This window comes from Festucalex cinctus, chromosome 2 (assembly GCF_051991245.1).
Source record: "Festucalex cinctus isolate MCC-2025b chromosome 2, RoL_Fcin_1.0, whole genome shotgun sequence".
NCBI classification, from domain to species: Eukaryota; Metazoa; Chordata; class Actinopteri; order Syngnathiformes; family Syngnathidae; genus Festucalex; species Festucalex cinctus.
Window position 1 is genome coordinate 2,082,102 of NC_135412.1, and position 23,502 is coordinate 2,105,603.

The 23,502-nt window shown below is 37.5% G+C and overlaps 1 protein-coding gene across 2 annotated transcripts in view; it reads left to right on the forward strand.

Annotated features, from left to right (window-relative positions):
* The first annotated feature begins 1,421 nt into the window (after nucleotides 1-1,421).
* Nucleotides 1,422-23,502, forward strand: part of nup210 (nucleoporin 210) — a 35,724-nt gene continuing 13,643 nt past the window's right edge. For both annotated transcript variants that reach the window (XM_077512071.1, XM_077512072.1), the window contains exons 1-29: nucleotides 1,422-1,800; nucleotides 3,736-3,875; nucleotides 5,153-5,284; nucleotides 6,272-6,368; nucleotides 7,706-7,856; nucleotides 10,277-10,409; nucleotides 10,495-10,653; nucleotides 11,020-11,088; nucleotides 11,181-11,287; nucleotides 11,866-12,006; nucleotides 12,153-12,290; nucleotides 12,418-12,573; nucleotides 13,786-13,984; nucleotides 15,163-15,308; nucleotides 16,770-16,988; nucleotides 17,277-17,450; nucleotides 18,605-18,797; nucleotides 18,988-19,094; nucleotides 19,821-19,925; nucleotides 20,240-20,341; nucleotides 20,482-20,610; nucleotides 20,848-20,975; nucleotides 21,058-21,190; nucleotides 21,277-21,339; nucleotides 21,762-21,941; nucleotides 22,022-22,102; nucleotides 22,213-22,344; nucleotides 23,011-23,169; nucleotides 23,337-23,428. In XM_077512071.1, the coding sequence (XP_077368197.1) occupies nucleotides 1,652-1,800; nucleotides 3,736-3,875; nucleotides 5,153-5,284; nucleotides 6,272-6,368; nucleotides 7,706-7,856; nucleotides 10,277-10,409; nucleotides 10,495-10,653; nucleotides 11,020-11,088; nucleotides 11,181-11,287; nucleotides 11,866-12,006; nucleotides 12,153-12,290; nucleotides 12,418-12,573; nucleotides 13,786-13,984; nucleotides 15,163-15,308; nucleotides 16,770-16,988; nucleotides 17,277-17,450; nucleotides 18,605-18,797; nucleotides 18,988-19,094; nucleotides 19,821-19,925; nucleotides 20,240-20,341; nucleotides 20,482-20,610; nucleotides 20,848-20,975; nucleotides 21,058-21,190; nucleotides 21,277-21,339; nucleotides 21,762-21,941; nucleotides 22,022-22,102; nucleotides 22,213-22,344; nucleotides 23,011-23,169; nucleotides 23,337-23,428 (3,914 nt within the window). In that variant the 5' untranslated portion in view covers nucleotides 1,422-1,651. The remainder of the gene's footprint in view (nucleotides 1,801-3,735; nucleotides 3,876-5,152; nucleotides 5,285-6,271; nucleotides 6,369-7,705; nucleotides 7,857-10,276; nucleotides 10,410-10,494; nucleotides 10,654-11,019; nucleotides 11,089-11,180; nucleotides 11,288-11,865; nucleotides 12,007-12,152; nucleotides 12,291-12,417; nucleotides 12,574-13,785; nucleotides 13,985-15,162; nucleotides 15,309-16,769; nucleotides 16,989-17,276; nucleotides 17,451-18,604; nucleotides 18,798-18,987; nucleotides 19,095-19,820; nucleotides 19,926-20,239; nucleotides 20,342-20,481; nucleotides 20,611-20,847; nucleotides 20,976-21,057; nucleotides 21,191-21,276; nucleotides 21,340-21,761; nucleotides 21,942-22,021; nucleotides 22,103-22,212; nucleotides 22,345-23,010; nucleotides 23,170-23,336; nucleotides 23,429-23,502) is intronic.

Sequence of the window (23,502 nt, forward strand, 5' to 3'; positions counted from 1 at the left end):
CCTTCTTCTTTGTCATCCTTTTAGGATTTCAGACCTTTAAATCGAATGCCCATAGTGTCAACATGTGTTTTATGTGTAGATTGTTCCGATTATTTATAATAATTGTGCAACCTATTGGAACTTTTTTTGCTCATTGTAATCAGAGTCTTACAAAAGCTTATGTCACAATTGGCAAAGCAGAGTGATGTGAAACACTTCACATCCACAGCGTATCCGCTAATTAAGGCATGTGTCTCTCTTGGCGGAAATCACAAAGTGGGAGGTCCACAACTGCACTGACTTCAAAGTAGATGAGCAAATGGTACACTGAGCTCAGGATGGATAATTAGAATTTGGCAACACGTTGGTGTTTCATCTCAGGCCCACCTTTTAAGGCCAGAGAAAATGACGCATGGTCAACATTGAGTTCTCCACATTTTTTATTTTTTTATTTTATACAGGACTGTCTCAGAAAATTTGAATATTGTGATAGTCTTTTATTTTCTGTAATGCAATTTCAAAAACAAAAATGTCATACATTCAGGATTCACTTGGAAAGACTTGAAGGTGTTTCAAGTTAATTAGACGATTCAAGTGATTAGTCGAATAGCCTACTAGTATACTTTTTCGTGATATTCTATTTTGAGATAGGATATTTGAGTTTTGTTAAAGCTGTAAGCCATAATATTTAAATAACAAAACGCTTGCAATATTTCAGTTGATTTGTAATGAATCCAGAATGTGTGACATTTTTTTTTTTATTGCATTACAGAAAATAAAGGACTTTATCACAATATTCTAATTTTTTTTTTTTTTTTTTTTTTTTTTTTTAAGAGTATAGCTTGCTGCATTACATATGAAGGTACTCAAATTGCTCAATAGTAACCAGTGAAAGGCTGGTGGAAATCAATTATTTGTTAGTAAGTTTACCATCTCATCTTTAAAGTTTGGCCTGTTACTAGCCGTGTATCTTTCTTGTGGGAGAAAATACATTAAAAGGCCCTGTGCCAAAAAAAAAAAAAAAAAAAAAAGTTAGCTTGTTTCCCCAGTGCCCACTAATCAAGGATCTGGTATAATTGGACCTGTAGTCCTGTAAAACAAGTTTAATTTTATTGCACTCGAGTATTGCACCACAAGAAATGCTGCTTGACAACATGTGGATGATTCACACAAAAAAAAGAATAATAATCTTTTAAAATGTTTCTGTGTTCTTTAACTTTGACACCGGTTTGTTTAAAAGATAAACAATGAATAAGATTAATTTACTGGGTCTTACATATTTAAGTACTGTAAAAATAAAGAGGAAAATGAGTAACCTGACTTATTAGTACAGTAGTACGGTTGACTCGAGACCTACTGCGTTATCGAGAATGAAAGTGTCGTGTACGGTACGTGTACCTTTAAGAAAACGCGTCATTCTTGTTGGAGTGACGTTTCCGCACTGCCCGCATGCTCTCAAATCCAATAGTTGCTAATGGCGGGCTCTCGCCTTAAATTAGCTTGGGTTAATGTGGCTTATTTTTGAGTTGAGAAAAACAGTAGGTTTGTTGTTTTACTTAATTTCACAACCCCGCCACGATTGTACCGCTAACAACATTTGAATGAGGCGAGAGAAGTTTGTTGCGGCTTCTATTCATTTAAGTTTCGCTACCAACAAGTCACATTGACCGACATGCGTTTCGAGTTCGTTTTGCTGTCATTAATTGGCTTTTTTCAAAACACTGGCTGCTCCAAGCTTAATATGCCCAAAGTGTTGCTGCCGCTTGCCAGAGGAACGCGAATTAACTTCACACTGGAAACCACGGAGGGTTGCTACAAATGGTGAGTGTCATATTACAGCACCTTGCACGTCGTCCACGCAGCATCTGTGCGAAAGACTTCCTGTGACCGAAATAGCTTTTTTAGTGCATCTGAACAGCCACTCTGTCGCTTTTGTTCGTGTACATAAGACTTTATGTGGGCAGCTAACTGCCTCCTCCCAGGAAGTAACCTTGTGAAGAAGTACAAAAATGGTGAGCACTCGCTTCTTCAATGAAAGGACCTTTTTGGTTAGTCCTTGTGAGCATATATAAATAACATTAATAATGGACTTGGACTGGGAATTTAAGGCTTGGGAAAAAAAAAAGAAAAGATGACGAACAAGCAGGAGCAAACAAGCATTTACCTTGAGTAGACAGGTGGGCTTGTTCGGCATCCACAGGTGGGTAGTAACGAGTTTCATTTATTTACAATGGCTCAAGTCATCTTTTGGATACTAAATTGTACTGGTCAGTGTAGTTTTATGTTTAATTTTTAATTTTACTTGAAAGTTTATGTTAAGAATAAACTCTCCTTTTACATGTCTACTGTATTATTGTTGGCCCGAGCTGTTTTGGTTTGTCAGAGAGGCTTGAGCGCTGCAGGGTTATTATAGTTAACGGAAATCAACAAAATAATAAACTAGATTAAAAAAATATATATATATTTTTTATCTTGCATTCAACAAATACTCACTATCTATATATAATTAAAACAGCTAATACTAAGGCCAATAATAACTCAAATGAAGCATTTTCCAAAAAATAAAAACTGAACACCAACAAAGCCGCTCTAATAATGATTTAAAACTAGAGCTGTCAAATTATTTTATTTTTTAAATCAGATGAATCACATTTTAGATTTTTGATTAATCAATTGATTAACCCATTCACTCGCCGCCATTTTCACTGAAGTAACCCCATTACTGGTTTTTGACTGCTTTTGCAGGGCCCACAGAATACAAAAGAAATATTAGCATCTCTTCTTTCATGGGGGGGGGAGTCTATTTCTGTTTCCGTTTTAGAGCAATTATCATTAGAATATACCTAAGTTTTATGAGAAATATGTTTAAAAATAAGTGGGGAAAATATTTTTTTGCAACATGGTTTAGCTCTTATACTCGTTTTTGTAATAACTACCATTGCTTCGTGTTTTCTTAAGTTCAGAGGCTGCATCGAAGCCGTCTGTATGTTCTAACAAAACAAACAAAAAAAAACGTATAAATACGTCTTTGGGAGCAAATGAGTTAAAATGGCTTTTTATCAACATTTGTTTGCTTACCAAATTTGAAGAGCACCTGTTATGTGTTGCTTCTTTCAACATTTAGTGTTATGAGGACGTCTTCAACATTTTTTTTTGATCCACTGCACACAATCATCCTCCTCTTTTTCTAATCAGTTAGTAGTTTATATGAACAAATATTCTGAATGTCATTTGCAAACATTTATTATGCTTTACTTTAATGCGTGTAGTTATGTTATTGTTTACTGGTCCAACACATCCTATAACATAACCATCCGCTGTCAAACTAAAGGATCATCTGCGCTCAAAATTAAGAGTGATTAATCTGCGTTAGTACATGATTAATGCGATATTTTTTTGTGATTAATCAATGAGTTAACCCTTTAACTTTGACAGCATTATTTAAAATCATGACAAATCAGAATCATGTTTTTTTTTTTTTTTGCTATATCTCATGCTGCTGTCCTTAAAGAAAAAAATGTAAACGTTTAAAACTGCGGAACAGAGAAAATGCTTAATTTTTAAAAAGCATGAATTAAACGGTCTCGAGATTGAGAGGTAAGAGCTCAGTACCTTTTTAGAACTCTCAATGCCTTTGAGGCTTTCACTGTAATTTTTCTTCCTGAGTAATTGAAATTTTCTTTCAAGGCTGGTAAGCAAAGCCACTTAACTTTACTGTGCTTGACCGATATATTCAGTGTATTCATATTCTTCCAGGACATCAACTCGACCAGAAGTAGTTGGCGTCCAGCCCATCGATGAAGACACTAGCCGAGGCTGCTCCAGGAGAGCACTTCTTCAAGCTCAATCCACACAGTCCTCCAGATTGACCAGCATCATTCTGGCCGAAGATGTTGGTAAATATCGATAGATAATCACAAATCCATTGGGCTGTACTTCATGGAGAAAATCTACATAATCATCAAATTATTCTTATATTGCATAACATCTTGTCCTTCCCTCTTTATTATTGTGCAATTGTTTCTGCATTTTTTGTTCACCCAGAAGTGTTGTTATGCTCCGATGACAGCTTGGCATGAGCTTTGGGCAGTGTTGGGAACATTACTTTAATAACCCCTTAAAATTCGGATGGTCTCTGGCGGGCAAACATTTTTAAAAATATATATATATATATATAAACTATGCCGATACTCTAAATGGTTCAGGAACAGCTTCAAACGTACTTTGAATGCAACTTTTTTTTTTAAAGCATTTTCGGCAAAATTGCTCGTACGATAAGGGGTTAAAATAAGTAATTAGTTATAGTTACTCATTACTTGAGTTAGTAATTGAATTACTTGATATTAATGTATCAGACAAAGTAACTATTTTCACTACTTAAAAAAATTGTTTTATATAAAATAATTTGGATTTTAATTTTTTTATCTTCATATTATTCTTATTATTATTACATAATATAATAATAATAATATAAACATAATTTGAATTCTTTGTATAAATAACAAGGAATTCAAATGTCCAGGCTATATAGGGTGTTTTTATTTAATTTTGTGATTATTTATGCCACACAAATGCCTCACTCCATATAATAAAAATGACTCATTAAATTTCCTTGCGCCTTTCAAGACCCACAAGGGCGCTGTACAACAGTTTAAAAAAAAAAAAATGCTACAGATTAAATAAAATTCTGACTTAAAAACTAATAAAATATCAAGAAAAGAGCAGTGTGGTTATAGTGTGCAGGCGATCTTAAATAGGTGAGTTTTTAATTTGGATTTGAAAAGAGTCAAGGAGGGTAAATTGCGGAAAAATTTTGGCAACCACAAAATAAGTTACTTGTCTTTGGAGCAGAGATATCAATAAAATTCACCTTTGCCGTGCTTTACACAATGTTGCAATGTATTCTCTACATGTTAGACTTATAGTAGGACTCGAAAGTATAGTTGCATTCAAGTTAATTTTGCAAATGGGCATCGGCACTTTTTTAATTATTAGTTCATTTGTATCAAAAGTCTTCCTCAAATGCCAGCCTTGTACAAAATCATAGCTACAGTGTATATACAGCGCACGATTCAATTACATTTCTATCCTTTTGAGCAACTCAAACCCATTTGAGCTTATTTTGTAGTTACGCACTTTGTGTCTGAAACGTGTCGCCCTCCTCCATTCGCAGTAACAGGACAGGTACTGCGCTGTGATGCAATCGTCGACGTGATTTACGATGTCGCCATTGTGTCAACCACCAGAGAGCTCCACCTGGAGGATTCACCCCTTGCACTCGAAATTAATGCGCTGGACTCGGAAGGTGCCCATGAGATAAGCTTCCTCATATTATAGCCTGCTGGTGCTTTTGTTAAGTACTCCCTTAACTAAGCTAATTAGCACATCCAGGCTGGTCTTGATTAATGTATTTATATTCAGTTTTCATATCACTTATGTATTGCTTATTTGCTGTTGTAAAGTGTTTTCAATTTTTCATTTTTTTTTTTTTTCTTAAGAGATTTTTCAATTTCAATATCATAGTCGCGTTTGTTTTCGTCCTTTGGTTCTGTTGAGGATGAAGTCATTTAATGAACTGAAATATGGCTACAGTCTGTTGTTTTATGTTTAAAAGACTCTAGGGCAGAGGTCACCAATATGGTGCCTGCTTGCACCAAGTAGACCTCAAGGACCACATGAGCAGCCCACTGGTCCGTTCTAAAAATAGTTCACAAGTAATGGGACATTGTGATTTCCTTGGGGTATTGTCAAAGTGATCACAAAAAAAATATCACTTGGGGAAATTTATTTATTTATATTTATATTTAGCAGTTGACAATTCGGCTATTGTGTGAAATCATTAACATGTCTTCACATAGATGAATATATTAGTAATAATAACTTAATTGAAGGCAATTTGATCAAATTAGTTTCAGAAGTGTGCATCTCATAGCCCTTTGCACAAATCAAGACCTGAGAGGTAGCTCTCAGTTTTTCAAAAGAGTTGGTGACCCCTGCTCTAGGGTATCGTGTTTTTTGTTTCACTGACTTTGGCCTTTGGGTTCATTATTTTAAATTAGACTGTAGAAGAATGTGCAGGATCCTGCCTCTTGGTTTTCGTACGGGCTAATTAAGTACAAATTAAGAGTTGTCAGATGGATGTGCTCAAAATCCGTAATGTGCAGCCGTTGAGCAACAAATACAAATGTCCTCCATTCCAGCTGTTACATAGCCACTTGTTTAATCTTTGGTAATCTTGTTTGAGCACAAGGAGAAGCCATGCATGACTTGTGTGCTTTTTCTTCCTTCGCAGGAAATACCTTCAGCACTCTTGCAGGTCTGGTGTTTGACTGGACTTTAGTGAAAGATGGGGAGGTCAATGGATTCTCTGATTCTTATAGTTCGTTACGGTAGGTCTTTCTTTATTATTTATATGATTTAACAGCAATGGAATTACATAGTTTCGATTTAATATTTATATATGATGCAGAAGACAATGGTGCCTTGGGAAACGAGTGTCTTGATATGTTTTTTTTTTTTTATATATATATAAATTAACTCATTCACTCCCAGGACGTTTTCACTGTTTTACTGGATTTGGAATGATTTTGCAAGGCCCATAGCATACTGTGTCCTATTGCTATAAAAACATAGAACCTAACAAAAGAAAGATTAAAGTCTCTTCTTTCATCAGGGAAAAAAAAAAGGATATTTAGCATTAGAATATGGCTAAGTTTCATCATTATTCACAAATCTGTTTAAAATAGTAGGGAAAAGCGCTTTTTGGTCTCTTATACTCTGCTGCCATCTGCTGGCCGTTTTTGTAATAACTACCAATGCTTCAAGCATTCTCTTCAGTTCAGAGGTTGCATCAAAGCCAAAACGTATAATTATATCTTTGGGAGCATGGTAATATTTAAAATAGAACATATTTATACGTTTTTGGGAGTAAATGAGTTAAGTTGTCTTGTTCTTTGCTAACTCATTCCAAACTGTTTTTGGTCAATAGTTTATTGAGGAAAAAACATTTTCAACTTCTATTGTGGTATTAAGCTCTGTTCATACACCGTTGGCACTCTTTACTGCCTCCTGTAGTCCGGGAGAATATCGACCACAGCTGCGACGTGTACCCGACCAACCAATCATAGCACGCACAGTGCACCGGACTCTGTATTGGTCCGTTGTGGTGAATGAGTACCTCGAAAGGCGAAACTCTCGGTCTGTGCTCACCTATGGTCACAAGTTGTGGGTCGTGACCTAAAGAACAAGATTCCGGATACAAGTGGCCAAATGAGTTTTCTCCACAGGGTGTCCGGGCTCTCCCTTAGAGAGAGGGTGAGAAGATCGGTCATCCGGGAGGGACTCAGAGTCGAGCCACTGCTCCTTTGCGTTGCTGGAGGAGCTTTTTGAAGTGGCTGGGGAGAGGGAAGTCTGTGCTTCCCTCCTAAAGCTGCCGTGACCCAATCCCGGCCTTTGCATGTTATATGGAGAGGAAAAGTTACTGTATTTACTGTGTTTCTGTGTAGTACTATATTTTTGAGTGCAAAAAAATGGATTGTGGGTGTTTTGGGAAGCTGGATTAACAAAATTATCATTCATTTCAATGATTGAGATATGAGTGTGGTCATCAAGGCATCACAAGGCTACATCTGATATTTCGCCATATGCTTTTTGTTTATATAAAAAAAAAAAAAAAAAATGCAAATGACTGCTAAGTTAACATTGATGTGTCTCGTCTCGTCTCAAGGTTTCTGAAGTTTTCTGAGTCCACGTACACACCTCCTGGATACATATCTGAAATGGAACGTGTTGGAAAACAGGGCAATATCATTTTGGTGTCCGGCCTGAAAACAGGACATGCGAAAGTGAAGGCCAAAATCCAAGAATCACTCTATCACGTAAGATAAAAGTACAGTAGTTTTCTCGCTCAAATATTCAAATGCATTGCCAAAGTGACAGACGGCCTGCAGGATTTCCTAGTGCTTAGAAGACGAGCAGAATTTAAATTGTGGCCTCTGTGTGACCGCATACCTCCACTGGTGTAGGGAGCTAAATATAGCAAGATTGGATAATCATTCATCCCTACCTGAATTGTAATTTCACAAGTTTATGGCCCCTCTATGACAAGCATAAAATAAAAGTTGAGTTGAGTTCAAGTCTCTCCATAGGGATGGGAAAAGAATAGATGCAATTAAAGGTGACAAACCGTGGGAATGGAGTGACGGTATGAGAAAACATGCATTTTTGAAAAATAGCGGTATTTGTCAATTACATTCATTTTTAAAGTTTTAAATTAAGTGCAGTTTGTTTTGATTTGTCTGCTCTTTAATCAACTTCAGCAATGGAATAGAGGAGATGATGCTTTTTTAATTTTTTTTTATTTTATTAAAAACATTGCCCAGCTGTTTTAATAAGGTATTTGGCATGATTCTGTCAAAATTCACAAAAAACACTAAATCACAGCACACTTGAATACTTTTTGCGATCTTGTTGAAATCGCTCAGTTTTGGGGTGAGGAAGGCTAAATCCGCGCCACCTGCGCTTATAAACACAGTTGCCTTAACTCTTTGACCGGCAAAAACGTTTAATGACGTATTCTAAAATCCTAATGAATGCTGCCAAAAACGTTAATTTACGTTTTATTAAGTTGTTTTTCTCTCTCTCTTTCAATGGGCAGCGCAATATCTTGTGCAGCGCTGCCTTGTCACTAAACAACAAATACTACTGTCAAAGTCACTGTTTTGCAAAAAAAAAAAAAAGTATCTTTTCACAAAAAGCTTGTTTTTCTCTTAATCGTTTTGTATTTTCGCTTATGTCATTCAGATTACCGAATTTCAAATGGTGATTAAAGAACGGAATACGGTAGAAACATACTTTTTTTTTTTTTTTTTTTTTTTTTTCCATGAAAGAATGGAATCCAATCTTTCATATGATATCCACCATATTTATGTCATCATACCGCACAATATTCTGTTTGCTTTGAAAGATGAATGAAAATGCTCCAAATCGGCTGGCACCGTTGTTTTTTTTTTTATAACATTTGGCAGTCAAAGAGTTAACGCAAACTACTCGAGGAAATCCGAGTCTCCCATCACAGCATGTGACTAAACGGACCAAGCACGAGCTAGGCTACGTTCTCCCAACTACGGCATACAAGAATTGGTGACGCGCACGCAGCACCCCGGCTGCGAGCTGCAGCTCTCTTTCGGTGTAAATCACATGATGTGCGAAGGTCATTAACGCAGGGGCAAACACGGTAGTATAAATCAGGGTTTAAAAAGTGTGATAAACAAGTAATGCTCGTGATTAGCTGTGGCAAACCCCAAAAGAGAGAAGCCAAAGAGTTATAATTCGACCCCGAATAAGTGGGTGCCCAGGTGGTTAAAATTTGAGCTGGCCCTCATTGTTTCTCTTCCAGTGGCGTGGTAAAGCAGAACAGCACGTTCGGAAGTAGGCAGATAACTAAATTAACATGGTCATTTGATTTCATACAGAAGGGTGGGCAGGGCAGTACAGGGACCCGAAAATTTGTGTGCACTCAATTATACAAGTCATCTTTACACAAACCAGCTTGTGCGGTTTATTTTAAAACCGCTACTCTTGAAGATGAAGCGGTTACTATGTTGTTTCTTTGATTTTTTGATTTGATTTGATTTATTGAACATATAAACAGGCAAACAGCAGAGATAAAAAAAAAAAAAAAAAACAGTAATCAAAAGAAAAGAAAATCCCAATAAAATAATCAATCAATCATAACTTACATGTTCAAAAGGGAGTAGGAAGACGTTAGAAACTTATCTAGTCCTACCCCTTTTACTAAATATATTTAAACTTATTTCATTATTAATACAATACTAATTTACTATTTTTAAAATGAAATATATAAACCAGGTTATATATATATATATATATATATATATATATATATATATATATATATATATATATACACACAAGTGCACTTATTCACATTTGCCAAAAACATATATATATATATATATATATATATATATATATATATATATATGAATTTCCTAAACATATACCATAATACCTATCTAAATCTTTTACACATACATGTACAATTTTCATATTCTGGTCTGACATAAGTAATTTTTTTTAACTTTACTTTTAAACATTTTTTTAAACTCCAGAAGTGAGTCACAATTTTTCAGATCAATTCCCAAATGATTGCACAAATCAACAGATACACACCTTTGCTTAATATTTGTTCTTGTTTTGGTTTTTTTTTTGTAGACACTTGTACCCCTTATATCATAAGGACCGTGTCTATTTTCAAACAACTTCTGTGCTGCAGGGTGTGGATGCAGCTGAGGTGAAACTACTGATTTTAGAGAACATCTTGCTGAGCCCTGCACATGACATCCACCTGATGGTTGGAACGTCAATCCGATACCAAGTCCTGGAAATAAGACAGGGCTCGATAACTGGTAAGACTGGTCGGGTGGAGCTTGCGTGTCAGTGTCGGGGGGGAAATCTGAGATGGCATGTTTCTGTTTCCCTATGTTTTTCAAGAGCTGTCAATGCCATGCGAGCAATATGAGCTGCACCTTCAGAACAGCATGGTCGACGTGAACGGGAACCCAGATGTGGCCGTTGCACGTCTGGATCAAAGAACCTCCACAGTTCGAGCCATTCAGCTGGGGCACATCAATGTCGTGCTTGACCATAAAAGTATCCTTCGGAAATATTCTCGTCTTCACTTTGTTGGTGGCTTCATGTAAAGCATTGAAGGGCTCGACCGCGATCTCTTTGTTTTGTTTGAAATATGGGCTGTGAATCCATAATCTATTGAAATTTTAAATGGAATTAAGAAAATGAATTCACTTTTTTGTGATATTCTAACTTTTTTTTTTTTTTTTTTAAGGATCTGCATACAAAGAACATAGTGCAGTGAGTTGTATATTAACAAAATGTGTTTCATGTTCTTCTTCCATGCATCCCCTTTTTTTCTGTGAGCAGCCTTCCCCAATTACAACTGTCTCTGCACACAGCTGCTGTCAAGTGCCTGGTTTAATTTTCCTTATAAATATTATTTAGGTCTTGGAATGCAAGGTGCGTTTCGGCTTCCCAACAGCACTTTGTTTGTGGTGGAACCTGGCTACCTAGGTTAGTTCAGCAACTTCAGTTTACCTTTTGTTTGTTTTTAATGAAGGGACAAGTTTGCGAAAAGTCATTTTCAACCTTATGGTTTGATTTAGGTTTTCAAATCCGTCCTGGAGACAGTTGGGTTCTGGAAACGGGTCGAGACTATGAGGTCCTTATTGAAGTATTTGATAAATCTGGCAACAAACTCTACCTTTCTGATGTAAGTAAAGCTTATTAAAATCATTTTCATCACACAAGATTTCTCTGAAATTATTAAATATTTACGTAGACATGAAAATATATTACTTACACATGTGAGATGATGAAGCACTGCAACATGTCCGTGGCATACTTCCGATCTCGCCAGTGAATGGCAAATTAGCTGCCGGTGAACTTTCCTGCTCCATTCCAACAGTGGGAAAATTAACGGATGGAAACTTGTGATATACAACGTGAGAGTGCGTTTAACGAGTCGAGTTGCTTCAACAGCGAAATTAGTAGCTCCGTCCTCGGCGCGCGCTGTCTAGTGGAAACGTCATGAAGAGGGTGTTTGGTTGTTTCTTGTGACGCAGCGGAGCAGATTACATACTGTTATTTAAGGGATTTAGTTGGTACGCCACACATCAAAGCGCAGAAGTTTTTCTGTCCGTTCGTGTTCCCTCTGTTGCAAAGGGAGCAGAAATTGAACCGAAAACAAATTTTGCGATTCACGAGCAAGTTTGGATCCAGTCGCAGTTTTACTGTAGCCATGTTATTGATTGATTGTTTTTCCTCACTCTTTTTTTTTTTTTTTGGCAGAATATTCGTATTGACACCGTTTTTCCTCTGGAATACTTTAAAATTCTACACTCCTCCTTGAATGGATCTTATCATAGGGCCAAAGCTGTAAAAGGTGGCCATGGTGTCATTGATGCTACTTTAGTAGCTGTTGAGGATGAGGTAAGTATTGTTTATATTTGTTCACATTTTAACAAACAAAACAAATAATCATAATAATAAATAATGACCAACGTGTTAACCTTTTGTTCATCCCTAAAATCTCAGTGGCAAGCCTTATGATTTTGTGTCCTCTGTTCTGCTTTTAGAAAGGTGGGGTTCACCCACTCGCCAACCCAATCCACGGTGAACAGGATGTGACAATCTATTACCCGATAGTTCTTAGTCCCAGTATTCTCATATTCCCATGGCAACCCAAGGTCGGCGCTTATCGGTACACAATTAAGGTAGAAACCATTAGTAGCCTATGAGCAAGAAAATGAGTGTTAATAACAAAAGTGCTTTTCTATTACTAATCAATGTCGATGTCGTTGAGAAGTGTATCTGACAGTTTTTGCTCAATGCTTTGGATAGGCAACAGGCGGCAGTGGAAATTTCAGCTGGTCTTCCTCCAACGCAAGTGTGGCCACAGTGACTGTCAAAGGCGTAATGAAGACAGCCAGTGACATCGGTCTCAGCATAATTAATGCACATGATATGCGCAATCCACTCCACTTTGGAGAGATGGAGGTAAGGTGACTGCGCGGCATTTCACCCATCCGTCCATTATCTGAACCGTTTGTCCTCAATGCTACATGAACGAAATGCATGACAGATACAACAATGATTTAACGGCATTAGAAATATTTTATTGACCAAGCTCGATATTTAACTGATTTTATTGTTTAAAAACACACTCAGTGGTAATCAGAGCACCTGCCTCTGCTTAGGCCTAAACCCACCCTTTAAAATTAAAGGCCCAGTCTGCCGGTTTCACTCAGGAAAATGCACTTTTTAAATACAGGATTTTTATTTATTTTTTTCTCACTCACTCACTCACTCACTCACAGAAGCTTACATGTGTGAATGAGTGAGTGAAAAAAACACAAAATGCCAAAATACAGGCTGGGGGCGGGGTTGGACAAAATCATCACCAGAAATTAAGAGAAGCCCAGATCTGTAAATTGAGACGTAGTTTGTTTGTTTAAATCCTGTATTTAAAAAGTGCATTTTTCCTGTGTGAAACCGGCATACTGGAACATTAACATTTGCTAACATCAGTTGTCTTTATAAAATGTGTTTTTTGTTTTGCCGCGCAGTAAAATTTGATATGATGCCGATAATACAGGCGTCAAATTGACAATGTATTACAAACATACAAAGCATTTTAAATGTATAGTCTAGGTCAGATCTGGATCACATTGAGTTTGATTTAGATGTTACTAACAGTTTGCAAATTTGGTTTAAGTCACCTGATTTGGCACACTATTACTCAGAGATAATATACAGTCAGTCATCAAATTGATAAAATGCCTTTTTTTTTTCTAAGTTGTTTAAAGATTTTGGAGAGGTAATAGTCCCGCACAGCACAAAAAAAACTATCCCTTGGTGTTTGTGGTGTCAGGAAACAAAAATTCAGGAAAAAGGGAGAAGTCCACCGCACACAGTTAAGAATTGAGACACAATTTATTGACACAATATATTGACTTAGACAACCTGATGAAGCCCTTGGCTAAACGCGTTGTTGGTTTAAGTCAATAAATTGTGTCTCAATTCTTCACTGTGTGCGGTGAACATCTCCCTTTTTTTGTTTTTCTTAAAGATTTTGTCAATGGATTATTTTAGGCTGTCAAAGTTATTTCAATTATTTAATGATGTTGGAGCCACATCACCTGTAACTTGTGAACACGCTCATCCCCAAATTTGACACTGATGATTTTGAATCAATGTGCATTCCTATAGGTATACGTCGTCGAACCTGTGGCAATGGACTTTGCTCCCTGTCAAGTGGAGGCCCGCGTGGGCGTGATTCTTGAGCTACCCCTCAGAATATATGGCCTATTGGAGGGAAATGGGATGGAGCGTGTCATGTTGAGTGACTGCTCTCACTTTGACCTGCAGGTTGATGAGCAAAGCCAAGGCATCTTTGAGCAGCTTGAAGGCGAGTCTGAAAATGCATTCTGATGTGCTGCAGTTGCTTACGCGCATTTAAAAAAAAAAAAGAAAAAAAAAAAGGATACATTCATCCTCTTTTTACCAGTTGCCTCACTCACAGGAGACTTGCCATCATCAAGTAAAGGTCACTAAGTACTAATAGATACTTATTCATGGTGTCATTCATTGATCATCTTATTTAGTACAGTCAGTGTGTGCTCGAACTGGCCACAAGTATTCCAGCTGAAACACACCACTAAAGTATCTTATGTGTTTGAAGACATAAATGTTTTTGTTTTTTTTAACTTATTGGATTAATTCTACAGTATGGTTATAGCAGTAAGAACAACAATACCACGAATACATCACTGATCTGCATGTTTTTGACCGGACACGTTTAACGAGCTTAACATTGAAGCAATGAATCTTTTTTTTTTTTAATTGTCCTTTTTTATAGGGATGTAGCGATATCCAAACATCACGATACGATATGAAGGTCACGATACGATAATTATCGCGATATTGTTGGCGATAGTTAAAAAAGATCACAATATTGTAAAAATAAGAGAGCTCATACTAAAAAAAAAGTACAATATTGTGCTTTTGTGCATAACAGCAATGCATATAAACCACCTACAATCTCTGATAACAATATTGAGGCACTTACTTGCTAATGCAAGCACACATAGATCGCTTCACAAGCAAATTAGGTTCCCCTTCATCTGACAATTAGCATAGATTTTAAACATAGAAGGCCAAAACATCCCTCATGAAAATTAAATTGCACGAATAAACTAGCCATTAGAGGGTGTTAGAACTGCACAAATGGAAATCAACCTGACTTTTTTTTTTTTTTTTTTTTACAGATGTGTTCCTTTGAAATATTGTGAACATGACGACGACGATATTGTGGCAGTTTTAATATCACGATATCACGATATTGCCCTTATCGTGACATCCCTATTTTTTTATAGCAAAGTTTTCTTCATTTGGGTCTCCAATTGTAAATTGTAAATTTTCCAGAGGGAGCCATCCCAAAGGGATCAATAAAGTCAATTATTAATTGAAGAAGTAAGCTAGATGAAACGTGCACTGTTTGTTAGAGGTACATGTAAATTGCGAACAGTTGGCGGGTATTTGTATTTCCAGTCCCCCCACCAACACCTAAATATTTCTGTCCTACAGATCGACTGGCCCCAGGCCAGGGCCACTGCAGTGGGGTGAGAGCCAAAGCCTTGGCCCCGGGCTACACCACACTCTCGGTCAGCTACACCCACGGCACCGTTCACCTCAGTGCAAAGATCACTATTGCGGCTTATCTTCCCCTCACTGTGAGTTAAAAAAAAATCTATTAATTGCATCATAATGATTCACAAAACTACTGATTTCCTTGTGATCATTTTTTTTTGTTCATCTAACAAGCTACTTTGAGTCCTTCCCCCTTGAATGGTCCGGGGCATCTGTCTAGGTCTAGAGGGATCACAAATGTTCCTTCAAGCCATTGTTGTGATTCTCTCTCACTCTTGCCTCAAAGGCCAATTAGCCTTTTTGTCCTCTAAGGCGGCAAAGCCACTTGTTCACACACCTGCACATTCATACGCACAAGCCTGCCCTTACAATCAAGGCAGAAATGGGGATGATCAGTGACTCTTCAAATGCTCCTCTTGGGTTTCTTCCAGGCTCTATGCATTTTAATTATGCATTATACGCTTGCTAGTCTGATTTATACAAGTACGCTTCTCTGCTGCATAGGAATGAGACGGGCTCTAACAGTTATAGTAGAATACAAAATTCAACAGTGTGACATGTTTTGATGAGGTGACAAATACCCCAATGCGGAACAGTTTCAATACTCGTGAAGTACTCACAGATTTGCTCTTGTTGAATGTTATCTATCCAGTTTACAACATGCATTTTGATTCTACCCTTGTTTTGAGACGTTGTTCTCTAAAGTATTGCAGACGTTCAATGATGTTTTTCTGCTTAGTTCTGCTGAGATTGACCCACTTTGCTTCCCGTCTTTGTTCTGCGATGCTGTCGTATTCCAGGACAATTCCTCAGTTTTATTTAACTCTTTGAACGCCAAAAACGTTTAATACCGTTTAGTAAAATCACGATGTATGCCACCATAAACGTTGAATGACGTCATCTAGGTTTTTTTTTTTTTTTTTTTTTTTTTTAACAGCCACTTAACTATGGCCAGCAGATGGCAGCATTTTGTCTCTTTTCAATGGGCTGCCAGTGTATGGAATTACAATGAAACATGAAATCGAACGTTTTTCAAGGATGACGTGAACGATTAAACCTAATTCACAGAGCGTCACTAAACAAAAAATATTAGTGTCAAAGTCACTTTTGTGGAGAAAATGTATCTTGTCACAAAAAGCTTGTTCTCTCATTTTCAATTTTCGCTCAATGTCACTCAAAGGACCTATTTTCAAATGGTGATGACGAAAGAACGGAATAAGGTAGAAACGTACTTTTTGTGTTCTAATGGAATGTGATATTTCAATTGGTACTCACATTGTAAATGTAGTAAAAGCACACAATATTCTGTTTGCCTAGAAAGGTGAGTTAAAATGCTTGAAGTCAGCCAGCAGGTGGCAGCAGAGTATAAGAGATCAGCCAGGGCCATGTTGCAACAAGCTGTTTTTTTTGGATAACGTGTGGCAGTAAAAGACTTGGAATTAGTATTTCAATTGTTAATAGTCTGTTTAAATAACTCATTTAAAAAAATCAAAGAAAAATGATGTTTTGTTCACAGTAGTTGTCTTAATTATGTCATTTGACAGGCTATTGACCCTGTGTCTGTGGCAGTGGTGACACTGGGTTCCTCTAAAGACATGCTGTTTGACGGTGGGCCTCGGCCTTGGGTTCTAGAGCCGTCTAAATTCTTCTGTGCCTTCAAAGCCGAGGATGAAAAAAGTGTGGGCCTTACTCTGACCAGCCCACTTTCCCATAATTATGACAAGCACCTGATTCGAGCAACCTGCAGGGCGTTGGGAGAGCAGGTAATTTCTCTTTGATTATTAAATAAAGTTGTACTGTTTTATGCTATGTTGAGACTACAGTAGATAGGCATGACATTTTCTTTTTTCAACTACACAAATAAGTGCTTAACATTCTAGCTTTGAAATATTTTTATTTGTATGACTTTGGCCACAGAATTGATTCGACATTCTCATCCGGCAGAAAGCTAGATTATACAATGCTATTCTTAACCCAGAGAAGAAATGTACCGATATTATCCATGTTGACCCACTGTCAGAGCTTTGCAGTGATCTGTGATAATTGTGCAGATGCTGGAAGTGAGCGTGACGAACAAGGCCAGTGTGACCAACCCTTATCCTGCTGTCGAGCGGGCATCTGTAAAGTTTGTTTGCACTCCTCCATCACGCTTCACCCTGGTCCCAGTGTATGCCATTCCACAGCTGGAACAATCGTGCCCTCTGTTGCAGCAGAACAAATACGTGGTACGAATTGTATTTCCTACGGAGCTCCTAAAAGGGACATAGGAGGAAAAAAAAGAAAGAAATGTGTTTCTCATAAGGACGAGAAAATTTCTCGTTAGAACGAGAAACTTGAGAAACACTTTTTTTTTTTCTTTTTTCTTTTTTTTTTTTTCTTTTTTTTTTTTCTTTTTTTCCCCCCTACATGTCCTTTTAGGGCAGGGGTGTCCAAACTTTTTCATTTGAGGGCCACATCCAGAAAATCCGAAGGACGCAAGGGCCACATCATGTTATGAAGAGTCCTAAAAATTGTACAAACAATTTATTTGTGCTTTTGCATATTTAGAAAAATGCTACAGTATATAAACCAATTTATTTGTAATATGGCAGTTGGGTTATTATAGTTTTGGATTTTTTCATTTTAGTTTTTATTTTGTTTTAAGTTTTGTTTTTTTAAATTTAGTTTTAATTGGGTTTCAGGGTGGTTCTGTTTTTTATTAGTTTCAGTGCTTTAATAAATGCTTAGTTTTAGTTTAGTTTCAGTATTAGTTTTTTTTTCTTTTTCTTTTTTAAATGTGTAGTATTGTGCGCAATATTTAAAAAACACCATGGGCACGACGTCATTATTCTGTTTTTTATCAAAATAAATCTACTAAAAATCACATTTAAAATCATCCCCAAAGGCTCATGCATTAAATTAATTACCAAAGACTAAAACGAAGGACATTTTTGCTATAATTATAGTTAGTTTTATTTTAGTTAGTTTTGTAAACATAAAATGTAGTTTCAGTTAGTTTTCTTTTTTTAAAAAGCATCTTTGTTTTTATTTTATTTCGTTAATGCAATTGTTTTTTGAATTTTAGTTTTTTCGTTAGTTTTAGCCAACTAAAATAACCTTTAATAGCACCTGTGTTTTTGACACCCTCCCTTCTTACTTTGACCAGCTCCAAACATTTTGGTTTTTATTTTATTTGAACTGAGTCAAATGCCATTTTTAGCATATGTCGTGGGCCACTAAAAAATGGACGACGGGCCATAGTTTGGACACCACTGTTTTAGGGGCTCCAGAGAATGTCCTCCTCCTTGTTTTATTTAATTTAAAAAAAACAAAAAACACCTCAGTATTGTGTTGGTTTTCAAATGTTTTAATAACTGATTATCTGTGTGTTGTTTTTAAGGTACCAGTTTCAAATTACCGCAATACAGTTTTGAACCTTGCCGCTTTTGACCAAGAAGGGCGGAAGTTTGACAACTTCAGCTCGCTGAACATAGGGTGGGAAACAACCCAAGTGTCCCTGGCCAGTATCGAGCCTACCCTACCCATGATACTTCAACTTTTTGAAGATGATAACAAACAGATGAAATTACATGGTAAGGCTGTCTGCGCTTAAAAACTGATTTTCTCCATTTTAGAAGACCTAAGCTTGGATATCTCTTGATGAGCTTTCTGGAGAGGACAGTTTAGCTGAAGTACCCAACTTTCATTGCTGTACTACTTTGATGTATCAAAGTAATGATTGTTTTTGATCTAGCTATTCCTTTTCATTGTCATCTGTAACAGGCCGGCAGACCGTTGTTGTGCATCGTCAATCAGGGATTGCGGCCATTACAGTGACGGCACTGGATTACCAACATTCACATATTGAAGCAGCTAAAGTTCATGGTCGAGTAAGTGTCAAATTTGACAGTTTATCTGATCATTGAGCAGTCTGTTTTCTCGCCTCGATGTGACTGTTGACTTACTGGCCCATGCGGGGTGATGGAAGATATTAAAACCCTTTTCAGTACATATCTACTTTATAACGAGCAAATTGTCAAATCTGCAGTGTTGCATTTTCACTTTTAGAGCAGCATTTTATTCTCAAGGCTGCATTTAATGTTTTCTAGCGCAAGGTAATCTGCATCTGGACGAGTAAAGGCGCATGTTAATGTTGGTTGTAAATACACATAGTGATTGCCTTGGGCAGGAACCGATTGCGAGTTTTCAGCAGTTTTGCTTACATTTCTGTTTTTACATACATTGTGTCGTGTTCAGTGTCTGACAAAAAAATATCAGAATTTCTTTTTTTGTTTTTTTTTTGTTTTTTTTTTGTGTTTTTTTGGCCACATTCATTTAGCAGCTTCCCATCTTTGTGATTGTGGAGCAATTGCAGTCTGTGTTGCTTGACTGCTGCAATGCATACAATCATCCTGCAGGTTCATTCCGGATACATTGTAATTATAAACTGGTCCATCAATGCGTGTACTTTTTATACAACTAATTAAGAGGAGAATAATACACAGCATTTTTTCTTTAGATATATTGTCAAATATGTGGACTCTATGTATTTATTTCTTTTCTTATAAATGTGTGCTATGTCTTTATTCTGTTTCAACTGTTCTTCTTCCGGATAGGTTGACACGTTTGCTCCCGTCTCAGCAACATTGGAACTCAAACTAGTTGAAGATGTGACTGTTTTTCCTGACACATTGACCATATACAACCACCCAGATGTGACGGTAAGAGTTTTTTTTTTTTTTTTTTTTTTTTTTTTTTTTTTTTTTTTTTTTTTTTTTTAACCTCTTGATTAATTGTAGGAAGGTAGCTACAATTGTTTTCAAATCTTAATATTAATGTGATTTGGGGTGGGACTTAAGATTAAGATTTTCTTCTTCCCACTCCTTTTCAGGCAAGGTTTGAGTTGAGTATTGTTTGGAAAAATTGATATATGAATGCAAGTGCACTTGAATTGTGAGATAATCATGATAGTCTCATGATCCCACTACCAGATTTGAATTAAACTGAAAAGATTTACACGTGGTTTTCCTTATAGGGTAACCTTGCAATGCGAGAGGGGTCGGGCCACTTTTTCGTCAATACCAGTGCGAAAGACATTGCAGAAGTGATATTGCAGGACAGCAAAGAAACGGCTCAGGTATGTGGTGGCACTGGAAGTCTATTGGAGTGAATGAGCAAAGTGAAATAGAGATGCACAGTTTAATTTGCACAAGAGATTAAGAAAGATTCTCTCACCAATTTAAATTTCTCTTCTGCGTTCTTTTACGTCACCCTCAGGTTACCCCCATCCAGCCAGGTGTGGTGCAAGTGATGGTTCATGACCTTTGTTTGACGTTCCCATATGCTGCCAAAGCCGCAGTGCACGTTTCGGACATCCTGGAGGTGAATTTGAGAGTGGTCGACAAGGTCGGTTTCAAGTCTGCAAATTCCTCATTGTTATTAATACTCAAATTGCTTGACATGATGATCCTTTATGACGGTATAAGTAGCGCACATTCCATACATGCCTCAGTGGCGCTCAAAATGTTTGTTCTGTATGAATGCTCAACTTCTAATATTCATGGAGCTCACTTGGATTGCCCTTCCTGTGAACAAAAACTGACGATTTTCCCAAATGACTGACCTCATTTGTCTCATTGATAGGTGGAAATTGGTAAATCAGTAAGATGTTATGTCAGAGTGTTGGGTGATAATAAGAAGCCTTTCCCAGCCAGCTATTTCCAATTCATGAAACTGAAAGTTAAGGCGGCGTCTTCTGTCGTCTCATTGATGTAAGTTTTACGAAGCTTTTCATTTGTTGCTGTTAAAAACATCTTAACCTTAATGGACGTGTTTTAAATGTTCCTATTACAGACCAGTAGCAGACGCCGCAGAACACGACACTGCGGTTTACCTCGTAAAGGGCGTTTCTATTGGCCAGACAACTTTGTATGCTGTCGTAGTGGATAAAAAGGAGAAAATTTCATCTGCCCCTCAACAAATTGAGGTATTTTATTCATTGACGTTACTCAAGTCTTGATCACAACTGACTGCTATCATATACGAACTCTGATGTTGACTTTTTCTTAATAGGTATTTCCACCATTCAAACTCATCCCCCGGAAAATGACTCTGCTGATTGGAGCAATGATGCAGGTGTGTTTTGCGTGTGCAGTGCTGATACTTACGCTGACAACAGGCAGCCTCAGTTTCACTTGGCAGAAGAGTTCATTTGGTCCCGTCGTCTTCCAAAAGGGACCTTTGCCAGGCTTTCTCTGGAAAACAACACTGTCCTTTCCAGCTCCTCTTTTGAGTGCACTGTTGTGCTCGTTAAAAAAGCACTGTTATCGAATCAGAACGCCATCTAATTGCCCAACATTACATAGTGTAATATACCCAAATGATCTACCACTTCAGAAAGTTTATGTCAAAGGTTCATCTAATGAGTTTTGCCTGTAATTATGTTATAGTAAAATCAAGGGTCATAACCTTTCTGAAATACTTGGGCCCTCGCGTTAGATTGCTAAAATTGCTTCTGCGAGGAACTCATTTGTGTCAAAAAATGCCCCTGTTTCTAGATCACATCTGAGGGTGGCCCTCAGCCTCAGTCCAACATTCTTTTTTCCATCTCCAATGACGACATCGCTTCTGTAAACAGCATCGGTCATGTCAAGGGTATGACTATTGGCAACGTCACTGTGACAGGACTTGTCCAAGCTGTCGATGCCGAAACTGGGAAGCTGGTTATCGTGTCGAAGGTAAATAACGACGGGGTGAATGTGATGCAGGTGAGTTTTGTTTGATGCAATTGCAAATGGCTATTCTTCCGTGTCTTTAGGACCAAGTAGAAGTTGAGGTTGTGCATTTGACTGCCATTCGAATTCGAGCACCCATTACACGAATAAAGACGGGAATGCAGGTATCGCCTTATTTGTGAATGTACATTTTAAGGACGACTGTTTCAAGTGAAACAAATGTTTTAGAAAATGGTTTGCATTGTCGCTTGTTGTAACTCCTTTCCTTCTGTAGATGCCTGTATATGTGATGGGTTTGACCAATAGTCAAACACCCTTCACGTTTGGCAATGCTCTGCCAAGTCTTACCTTCCACTGGTCCACCACCAAAAGGGACATCCTGGATGTCCAGTCGAGACACTCTATGGTATGTGTCGCTCTAATACTTAACTCATTTGCTCCCAATAACGTGTAAATACGTTTTTTGTTTTTTTATGTTCTAAGTGTCCCAAAGACGTATTTATACGTGCTTTTTAAAAAAAAATTATTTTTATTTTATTTTTTTTATGCTAGAGCATACAGTAGGCTTTCATGCAGCCTCTCAACTGCAAAGAACGGTTGCAGAAATGGTAGTTATTACACAAACGGCCAGCAGGTGGCAGTAGAGCAAAGGAAATCAACCAGGACCATGTCGAAAAAAAGCTCACTTACAATTTTGAATAGATTTGTGAAAACTGATGAAACTTGCTGCAAAATGGAAATATAGAAACATACTTTAAGTTTTCCTGATGAAAGAAGAGACTTTAATCTTTCTTTTGATAGGTTCCATGCTTTTATAGCAATTAAACACAATATTCTGTGGGCCTTGCAAAATCAGTCAAAATCCAGTAAAACAGCCGGGAGCGAACGGGTTTGCGAAATGTGAAAATGGCGGCGAGCGAATGAGTTAATATCAATATATTTATGGTTCATTTTGTCAGGCTGACTTGCACAATGCTCCTCTCTGCATGTACTGTAATCAGCTACCCGTTGTACCTGTTTGGCTGTTATTCACTATACACGTTTGACTTGATTTGCCTTACGAAACATTCAGGCCAATGTGGAGCTCAACGCGGAGCACAATTTCGGCATGAGCGTGACGGGTCGGACAAGAGGGCGGACTGGGCTCAAAGTTGTCCTCACAGTTGTCGACCCTGTTGTTGGTCAACTTGCTGGCAATCTCTCAGAGCTCAAGGACGAGATCCAAATCCAGGTACAAATCTTAAAGTGGACTTGTCTAGGTTTGAATACAATGTGAGCAAATCTGTGAAGTGAAAAGACTACACATTAAGTCCAAATGCATCCATCTGCACAGTGCATCAGACTCTGATGTGCCACATGTGCTCTGATTGTGGTTTTGTCACACTGTGTTTAATCAAGGTCTATGACAAACTACACATGCTTAATCCCAAAGTCGAGGCTGGCGAAATATTCATGACTCCAAACTCAGTCCTCAAACTCCAAACAAACTGGTGAGTTCAACTTGCAGGCATGTGTTGCTCCTCAATTAAATACTGAGATGAACTTCTCTCTAACTTTTTTTGTC